Source organism: Pagrus major, chromosome 11 (assembly GCF_040436345.1).
Source record: "Pagrus major chromosome 11, Pma_NU_1.0".
Classification (NCBI taxonomy): domain Eukaryota; kingdom Metazoa; phylum Chordata; class Actinopteri; order Spariformes; family Sparidae; genus Pagrus; species Pagrus major.
Window position 1 is genome coordinate 15,110,368 of NC_133225.1, and position 10,885 is coordinate 15,121,252.

The window sequence follows — 10,885 nt, forward strand, 5'->3', positions numbered from 1 at the left end:
CTCTGCTTGACATGTGTTACTGAAAAGGATCATCAGGAACTTGTAGCAGAAAAGACAAGCAGCCAATCAAGCAGCGGTCTGCTCGTGGTATCTCCAAAGCTGCCAACTGTAGCTCCAACTTATGTGTTTGTGTGTTTTTGTTGTGTGTTTGTGTATTGTCGGAAAGTATGTGAACAATTGCATTCACGACGCAGCTGGTTGTCTTTGCGAATGCAAGGTTAAAAAGCGAGTATATCTCTCAGCGAATGCGTAGTCTTTGGTTTAGCTTCAGAGCCATTTCAGTAACTTAACCCTTTAACGCACGGCCATGAATCAACCTTTAGTCCCCCGTATGGCTCAAGCTCCAGAGACACTGAACCCTGCAGCTCCTGTTCAGACGACATACAACTAAGTAGTACTTTTCACGATGAGTGATTTTCATTCAGAATGGTAAAGCCACTTAAAATCCAAAGATTTTTGTATGGATGTTTTGTTGTGTACATGAACGTGTCACGTTGTACAAAATGTGGTCACATGAACAGGTTTCTGTGGTCAGGGAGGTAGATCTGTTGTGTATAGAAGGTGTAGAGTCGGATTAGGGAATGGAAACTAGATGGTTGGATTTGACTTTGATGGACTTGTCGTGGACCTGCAAAAGGTTGGCTGTTCCGCGCGCGCGCGTGTGTGTGTGTGTGTGTGGAGGTGTGAGAAGGTCAGGTCATATGAGAGGCCTTTTCATGTCTGTGTGCTTATGAGAGCAGAGCAGCGAGTCTTCCTGTCAGTCTCACACACACCGTCCTGACCGTCTGTCTCAGACTGACGAACTGAGAGCTGTTACCTGACTTTGATCGGACAGTTTGACACAGACTCGCAACCATGAGTGGTGAGTAACCAGTGACCGGTTTTCAGAGCTGAAAAGCTACTTTTAACTCTATATTTCATGTGGTTACGTGGAGAATAGTGGATAGTAGAATTTACCAGGAAAGAAACACTGCCCTTCTATTCAAAGATATTTGGGATTTAAGCACATTTAAGTAAGATATATTTTTCCTAATTTTGAAATTTTAATGGAATCAGTAAGAAAATTCTTTGTCTGAGGGATAAATCACCTGATAACATATATCACTGATCGTTCTTAAAGTATCATTATTAGTTCCATTATTGTGATGCAGCAGTGCAGATAAACAAACATGTGAGACTAAAACAGATTGTCAACGTGTATGTAACAGCCTGAGATGAGATTCCTGCGTCCTCGTATGTTTTAACACGTCAGTCTGAAGTGGCTTTAGGTGAGATGTGAAATGTGCTCTGCCTTACAAGCTGTATGCTCACCAACAACACTGATCACACTGAGTTCAAGTTGTATTATTTGATAGTGTTAAGTGCTGCAGTAGTTTTGGATTCAGTGATTAAATATTTTTTGTTATCTGTATAAAAATAATTCCTGCTGACCATCTCAGACTTATTGATGCTTTATATTACTGTTACCGATAGAGATGTTCAGATAACATTTTCTCTTATTCCTGATACCGATTTAAATACCTAAACTTTGTGTATTGGTCAGTAGGAGTACCAAGAACCTTAGACCTTTGTTTTGAGTAAAAGCTCCCCAAAAAACCCTTTAACTGGAAAAAAAAGATGAAGGAAACCTCAGGAAGAGCCAAAGAGAAGGAATCCCTCCCCCAGTCACAGAGTATACAGTCGCTTACAGTTTATGGATATTTGCTTCTTGATAAAAATTCTGTTAAGTTTCATATAGGTGATCGGGAAGTTCCTTGCTAATAAATAAATTAAGTGATATTGAATCGGTACATAGACTTGCGTACTCACTGATACCCAAAACAGCATTCTGGACAGTACTGGAGGCATTTCTGACACTGGTTTCATTATTGGAACAACCTTTATTATAGCCCCTCATTTTGCCTTGTTGTTAGCTTAATGTTTAAATGTTCATCACTGGTCTGTAATGCAGTGTTGGATGTTTGGGTTGTCAGACAGAAGAGTGCTGCCTGTAGCCTGACCAGAGCCAAGCAGTTTGAGCCGGAGTCGGTGGCTTCAGACTGGAAGTCAGGTGGCTGCTCTGGCACGACACTGCTGACACAGCTGCTCAAATGAGACTCAGTGACTCAAACATAATAAAACAGTGCAGTAGCTGATTGTACAAAATTGGAAATATGTCATGTAGCTCCAATATGTTCAGGCAGCTTTGAAATGCTGCTGCTGGTGGTTTGTCTGCCAGCTTTGAGGAAACTAAATTCATTCCTTTGAATCAAACTGAGCTGGAAAGGGACATTTTCATCAAACTATTACCTTCACCACAAGCACTGACATACTGTACATGTTTCAAACAAAATTCTCAAGATTTTTTTATTCTGTCTGTAACATGAGACACACAGAGGAAGGAAGGTAAAACAACAACAATCCAGCTTTTATGATAAACCAATGACCAAAATACAAAATCCAAAATAAAATACAAAAGGCAGGCCAAGGAAAGCCGAAAGGAAAAACTAAAGAGAAATACAAAAACTGAGGACACGCCAGAAGCCACAGAGATGTAAGCAGGCACAGGAACACAGGAGACACAGATGACCCAAAGAAGAGTCAAGGAAAAAGACAGACTTAAATACATAAAGTTTCCTACATGAGACAGGAAGTGGAAAGTAAAGACATGACACATGAGCATATAATCTACAAAATAAAACAGGAAACAGCAAATCAAAAACCTAAACCATGACAGTATATACAGTACTCAAATGTAACTATTTACTTATTAAACATACAATACAAGTGTTTTTTTAACAATTGTATGGTGTTTTATTTTAAATCTGGCAGTAGAGAGATGACAGGAAATGAGACTGGACTTGAACTGGGGTCACTGCGGTTCACAGTCTTGACCTCGAGGATATGGGGCAGACAACACTAGAATATTCAATATTATAATTGTGTATTAAAAAATGTTTACATTCTGGGCGCCACAGTGGCTCAGCTGGTAGAGCGCACATCCCATATACAGAGGCTGTGTCCTCGCTGTAGCGGCCCAGGGCTCGAATCCGACCTGCGGCCATTCGCTGCGTGTCATCCCTCGTCTCTCTCATCCCGTTTCCTGTCATCTCTTAAGCTGTCCTATCAAAAGAAGCCTTGGAAGGCCAAAAAAAATACTTTAAAAAAAAAAGTTACATTCAAAGACTGATTATAAAGCTGCTTTTATCTGCTGACGTGATTAAAATTGTATTGTCTACTGTAAACGATCAGAGTCAGAAGTAGTTAGTGTTGTAGTTTCCATCAGACCACACTGCAGAGTGCATTCACACAACTGGTATTTCATAGGCAAAGTTATAATCACTTAAATAACATATCTTGAGGCTGACCATCTGATAGATATAAGCACGGTGGTGTCTTTATGCTCAGCAGCTGATGTTTTCACAGTTTAATTCATTCAAAGTCTCATAGTTCCTTCATTGTTTTCTCTGTGACACTAATTTGCAGTGAACATGCACAGAGTGTGACTCTACATTTTGTTGACATAAGCGGTCGTCCATTTCAATGCTAATGTGGAGCCGCACAAACTGGACAGAAACAGGAGAAGTGTTTTATTTAAACAGCCTTTCCATCCACTTTCATCCATTCAGCACTCAGTGGTGTAACACGATCGTCAGCACTCTCTGGAGTCCTTCAGACTTGTTGCAAAACATTGTGACTGTGTTACATATTTTAATCAGATGTTTCTACTTGTGCTTCAGTTACACACTCACACACACACACGCACACACATATGCTATTAGGCAGTAAGTGTGAACAGTGCTGAGGGAGAGCTGATTATTCTGCATCTGACACCGAGCTAAAACATGGGCTTCGATTATCCAGGGTCATTCCACACAACCTGCTCAACAATGGGTCTTTAACTCCGTGTGTAGGATGTGTAGATAAATGTGACCCTTAGAACAATGGACAAAAGGAAATCAATAGATGACAATGAAGCAAACAGAATAGATTGGAGAGCATATGGTTAAGTGTTTATCCCTCTGGGAAGAATGAAAATATAAAGGTGTCGGAGCTCAGGGGGAGTTTATTGGAGTTAAATGACAAGCTGATGAACAGGTTGGCTGTTCACTATATTGTTCTTTAAGTGCCGGGCGTCAGGTCTGTTGGAAGAGGGTGATTCAGAGGAAACGTTGTAGCCTAGATAGATAAGGAGCAGCCACGTGCTGCACACAGACTGCTTTGTGCTGCTCAGCAGAGAGAAACACGGTAAGACTACTCAAGCTCAATGTTTTGAACTTTTAGTGTTGTTACAGCTCGATTCTATTTACATGATCACAGTTAAGATTAGGAAAACCAGAGCTGACATATTTACTGACTCGCTAAACCAAAAAAGGCAGTTAATACGACTTTAATCGTGCAATAAGGGAGCCAGAACTAGACGTATTCAAGGTCATGCAGTGTAATTTAACGTTTAACATGTGCTCTGTTTACATTAGTCCTGCCGGTTGGAGACGACAAACAAGAGGGCTGATATCTATGAATATTTTGCTTTGATATTCATTCATTGTGTATTGTCTTTACAAAATAATTGGGTTTTTTTTCTACTGGTGAGTAATTTTCCCTCATCTCCCCAAACCAAATGAGATCTTTTCTAATTGTTTCTGTATCCTATGAAAAGTCCCATACCTCAAATATATTTATTTTTCTAATGATATGAAACAGAAACAATCCACAAATCCTCACATTTGAGAACTTTGAGAACAGGTAAATGTTGTTTTGTGCGTCATCATGACTTATTATACAAATTGTCGTGAATTAATGTTTTGTTCATCTACTCATCATTTTACCAACAGACTGCAGCATTTTATATAAAAAGGGTGGCATTTGTTTAGTTAATGATTAAATATTGTTAATTAAATAACATATCACATATCGCATGAATCTGTCACTGAGTAATGGAATGTAATTAAGTACATGTACTCAAGCACTTTACTTGAGTCTTTCCATTTTCTGCCACTCCATACTTGCACTCAACTACATTTTTGAGGAAAATATTGTACTTTTTACTCCATTTATTTGATTACTTTAGTTACTAGTTACTTTGCAGATTTCATGCTGCAGAGCCAACTTAAAATTTGAACATGATGTTTTTCCTTCAACTCCAGTTTGACTAATGCTTTTTACAACAATGCTGTCGCCAAATATTAAGTAACACTAATTAACTCTAATTATTGTGTCACAACTGGGCTTAGTTTTGATCGAACGTCTTAAGCAGTTGCCTTAATCTTTTACACACAGCAGCAGCATTGGTCCATCTGATGAGATTTTCCCTCCTGTTTACAATTCTCCACCATCTGTTTTTGGGATCTAATGCTTTCTGTCTGTTCGTCAATATCATCAAAATGTCATCCAGCCTACTGTTCCTGCCAAAAATCACACACACTAAAAACTGAGTATCTGACCAATTATTTCTCCTAGTTTCCCACGAGACCTGCCTTTTGGACCAGGTGCTGGATCTGATTATGAACGAGAAGCCCCCCACCAGCGCCAGTCTTTTCCTAAACGAGGACTCGGACAAACCCCCCCTGCCGGAGAAAGGAAGCTTGAAGAGGCGGCTACGCAGGGCCATGGAGAGGAGAGCCAGCAGCATGAAGGAGAGGATGAGCTCCATCACCCGGGACAGCGTCAAAGGTTTCCTCAAGAGGAACCTGTTCGTCCTGTTTACTGTCGCCGCTGTGGCCCTCGGTGAGCGAAACTTTGTGGAGGTCTAACATTAGTCTCTGCAGTCAGTTGACTTTATTTCACTTCATGTACATTGTGTGTGTGTGTGTGTGTGTGTGTGTGTGTGTGTGTGTGTGTGTGTGTGGTGGGTGGGTAAATGTATTCAGGTGTAATCCTGGGCTTTGCTTTACGCCCCCACAACTTGTCCCTGAGGGAGATCAAGTACTTTGCCTTTCCTGGGGAGCTACTAATGAGAATGCTGCGGATGCTGGTGCTACCTCTCATCGTCTCCAGTCTGGTCACAGGTCGGGTTATAACAAGCACAGAAGAACACACACGCTTAATGCTGCCAGCATGTTTCAGGAGATTATTAGTTAGACCCTAAAATGGGAGAGGTGAAGGAATGTTAAAATGTTAACTATGCAACTTTAAATATCGACAGCTTCATTCTCAGCCAGAAATAATCATAAATGTCTGAAAACCCAAGTGCTTTATTATTTACTGCACAATTATAGTATGTCAATGTAAATTTTAAAAGATGCTAACAAGATCTTAACTTGAAGCTGATTAATTTCTTAAATGTATTTCCTCTTTCTCAGGTATTTCCTCCTTGGACAGCAAAGCTTCAGGTAAGATGGGTGTGCGCGCAGTGGTCTACTACATGGTGACCACCCTGATTGCAGTGTTCATCGGCATTGTCATCGTGATGATCATCCGACCGGGGAAAGGCAGCAGGGACAGTCCTGTGGACAACAGTGGAAACATAGAACCAGTTCAGGCTGCTGATGCTTTCCTGGATCTCATCAGGTAACAGCTGAGAAACAGGTGTTGTCAATGTACAGCTGTTTTGAGTGTGTCCACATGCAGCCTCATCTTCCACATTTAGTTAATGTCTGACATTTTGAGAAATGCAAAGAGTCAGATGAAAAGATTGGTATCACCCTTGTAGTGATTATTGATATGATGCTACAGCCAAGAGTCAATTAGCTGAGCTTAGCAGCAGCCATGTCTGCCACATAAGGCTGCAAACCATGTAGATTGTAGATGTAGATTAATCTGTGGAAAGAGCCAGGCTGGCTGTTTCCCCCTACTTCCAGTCTTTATGCTAAGCTATGCTAACTGGCTACTGGCTGTAGCTTCATATTTAATGGACAGATATGAGAGTGGTATCGACCTTCTCACTTAACTCTCGGCAAAAAAGTGAGTATATTAACATATTAGTAGTGTTACAAAATGTACGACCCGCTGTGACACATGTTCTGTTATTTATCCTTTCATCCCAGGAACATGTTTCCTCCCAATCTGGTGGAGGCTTGTTTCAAGCAGGTGAGGCTGTCTTTTCTCATCAGTCATATGTTATGAATATTATTTCCTTTAACATATTTAATTTTTGCTCATAGAAACAGAAAAAACATTCATTTCATCGCATAACACAACACAACACCCATCATCCATCCAAAAAAGCTTGTAAAAGGAACATATCATTTCACTGTGAAATCAAATTGCCTCAAAACTCAATCTCAAAAATGTAAACACCCTAGTTATTAATGTATTATTTTGATTTAATTTTCATGCTCTCGCTTGCAGTATAAAACTGTGTACAAGAAGACTGTGCACACAAGGAATGTGACAGTGACCCTGAACCTCACCGACTCTCTTAATGTGACAGACTCTAAGCTGAACATGAACCTCAGCAGGGTCCTGCACACCATACAGGTGGGTGGAAAACAAGGATATGATGCTCATATACTTCATATTAATGCATAGAGATTTAAGTGTCCTTTTCCACTCACTGGTGCTTCATTCATCCATTGAGCGTTTGTGCTTCTACAACATCTTAATTTATGTAACAATTCACATAATGCTTCCTTCCACATATTTTCTCCCACAGGAGACAGTAGAGGAGACTGTCCCTGTGTCCGGCTCCTCTGCCGGAGTGAATGCTCTCGGTTTGGTGGTTTTCTCCATGTGCTTCGGTCTGGTCATTGGCAACATGAAGCAGCAGGGCCAGGCCCTCAGGGACTTCTTCGACTGCCTGAATGAAGCCATTATGAGGCTGGTGTCCATCATCATCTGGTCAGTAAAGACATACCTCACACTCCCTGAGCTCTGAACTCTAGGTTTCTACTTAAGTATTCCTGTAAGAGTTGGTCACTTAAGTTGCTGAACAGATGTGTCTGTCTCTCTGTCTTCCTTGTACATTTCACCTCTCAGGTATGCTCCAGTGGGCATCCTGTTCCTGATTGCTGGAAAGATTGTGGAGATGAAGAATCTGGCAGAGGTGGGCGGCCAGCTTGGGATGTACACCGTCTCTGTCATTGTGGGTCTGCTCATCCATGGCCTCTTTGTCCTGCCACTGCTCTACTTCCTGGTGACCAGGAAGAATCCCTACACCTTCATTGGTGGCATACTGCAGGCGCTCATCACTGCTCTGGGGACCTCATCCAGGTAAATGTCATCCTCTGTCCTGCTCAGATACTGGTGTCCCTTAATGTTTGTGTCCCATTCAGTGTGTTTAAGGGTGTGTGTCATGAAAAGAAGGCAATATATTATATTGTAGTTTAGATTCTGATTCAAACAACAATGAGCAAAGAGATTCAGATTAAATGGAATGATATACTGCAGGTTACACTTTAAGATACGTAGACAAACTCAATTTATTACCTAAATGACAATGAAAGGATAGGATATGAAATGATATGATACAATACAATATTATACAATATGATATGATATGATACGATACGATATGATACAATATGATATGATACGATATAATACGATAAGATAAAATATGATATGATAAGATATTATACAATATGATATAATACAATATGGTAAGATATGAGATGATACCATACCATACACAGTGGTGGAGGAAGTACTAAACTTTTACTTGGGTATAGCATTCAAAACTTTACATATGTAACTACGGAAGATATACGGAAAATACCAAAAATAAAAGTACTCATACAAAATGGTACAAAGATATATAGCATTTCATTGAATTATAATTACAATGCATTAATGTGTCAGTGTCACTTAAATATTGCAGCTGGTAAAGATGGGGCTAATTTCAGTAACTTATTCTTACTAATTTTAATTACTTGTACTTAGTACAAGTTAAGTAATTGTATTTAGTTACTTTCCATCATTGTTTTATATAATTTTATTTTGTGTCTGACTGGTTCTACATCATGATCCTACATCTCTCCCTGCATACTGCAGCTCTGCCACCCTGCCCATCACCTTCCGCTGTCTGGAGGAGAACAACCGTGTGGATAAACGAGTGACACGCTTTGTCCTCCCTGTGGGTGCCACTATCAACATGGATGGCACCGCCCTCTACGAGGCTGTGGCAGCCATCTTCATTGCTCAAGTCAATGACATGGACCTCAATTTTGGCCAGATTCTCACCATCAGGTAAGCCTCGGTTAGTTTTATTAGCTTTGGTTTACACCATATATGCAAATACTGTAGATGCTGGACGCACGGAGCCCTGTCATTCTATTCATTACAACACCTTTTTGTCTGAGATGGGTGAAGATATTATTTTTTAATTCAATAAATTAATTAAATGCAGCTTATGTTTATATTATCTGAACAGCTTCTCCTAAAAGGGGAAGTACGCCTACTACAAATGCCAAACTACAAGTTTGAAAATGAATGAGATCCACATGCTAACAGGCTAATAGCTTAACAAGCACTGGGTCTACTCAATGAATCTGACAGCCTGAAGCCTCCAAGTGGTCTCTAATGTATTCTTCAGCGTTGACACTGAAAGGGTTGTATATTTTAACACAACCATCTTCTTATGGTGAGACAAACCCTGGCTGGAGAACCCAAAACATTTAACTAACGTATAAACTGTAGAGTCTATTGATTATCAGCAACATCTTCATCAATTTGCTCTTACTGCACAGTTTGTGTCCAGAAATATTCTGTATTCTGTGCTTCATCTTTATTACCACCTTACTCCAGAAGAAGATCAACTTATGATGGTAGTTTATTTACACCATGATTCACCTGGTCAGCCTTTTCATTAAGTGTTCTGATATGTACATTTCAATGTGTATACATATATTATTATACTCAGATTGACTTCACGGTATAATCCTCTTTGACAACATGTGCTCAACTTTCTGCAGTGTGTGATTATATGTGTGTGTGACCAACTCAAAGCTGATTTACATAATTTCATAGTACCTCGTGTGCTTTTATCACTCCCACCAGAAGTGCACATGTGCAGTTTGTTTGTTTCCCTTTATTAAATGTCTTCACTCTCCTCTCCATCCCTCCCACCGCCCACGCAGTATCACGGCAACTGCTGCCAGCATCGGAGCAGCAGGCATCCCTCAGGCTGGCCTGGTTACCATGGTGATAGTATTGACATCGGTGGGACTGCCCACAGAGGACATAACACTGATCATCGCCGTGGATTGGTTCTTGTGAGTTCTTACTAAATGTCAGCTTGATAGGGATTGGTCTGCGTACTGTTCTGTGGGTCTGCCAGCCTAAATGTCATTGTAAAGCTTCAGAGAGCCCAGAGGTCCCACCACTACAAAGGTTACTGATGCATAATGCAGCGTGACAGATTAGAAAGCCTCTGTTTAGAGGCACATTTATGAATGTTGGGCTGGGGATGCTTTTATAGCAGATGCACAATAATGTTTCAACTGTCTGTACTGTTTTCCATCTTTCTCTCTCTTGTCTCCCCAGGGACCGCTTGCGTACCACCACCAACGTGCTGGGTGATTCACTCGGGGCTGGCATCGTGGAGCACCTTTCCCGTAGAGAGCTGCAGAGTCAGGATGCTGAGGTGCGCAACTCTGTGATCGAGGAGAATGAGAAGCCCTACCAGCTTATCTGCCAGGAAAATGACACACTCAATCACCGCAACAGTGAGACCACGATGTGAAGACAAGAGCTACACCCTGAAGAGCTTTGTGTACCAAAAGCATTTTAGCTAGAGGGTTTGCTTGCAACAGTGCAGGAACAGTCTTAAAAAATAGTAGCTCTTGGTCAACTCAGCCAGTGCTCGGGGCAAAGCCTGGCCTGGGGTTGTTTGACGACAGGAAATAAGTACACAAGCTGTTTAGGAACAGTTACACACCCTATGCCTACAATCTGATACTGTCAGTGGCAGTTATTTGGGGGCATTTTGCTGTTTGATTACTGTTTTAATCAATGTCAGACAGGCTCA

The 10,885-nt window shown here is 40.9% G+C and overlaps 1 protein-coding gene across 1 annotated transcript; it reads left to right on the plus strand.

The window, feature by feature from the left end:
• The first annotated feature begins 5,468 nt into the window (after nucleotides 1-5,468).
• On the plus strand, nucleotides 5,469-10,600 carry slc1a6 (solute carrier family 1 member 6). Its single transcript, XM_073476555.1, has 10 exons — nucleotides 5,469-5,706; nucleotides 5,850-5,987; nucleotides 6,282-6,489; nucleotides 6,966-7,008; nucleotides 7,270-7,398; nucleotides 7,574-7,758; nucleotides 7,897-8,130; nucleotides 8,911-9,105; nucleotides 9,996-10,130; nucleotides 10,402-10,600. The coding sequence occupies exons 1-10, from the start codon at nucleotides 5,484-5,486 to the stop codon at nucleotides 10,598-10,600; spliced, it is 1,689 nt and encodes a 562-aa protein (XP_073332656.1). The 5' UTR covers nucleotides 5,469-5,483.
• Nucleotides 10,601-10,885: the final 285 nt, after the last annotated feature.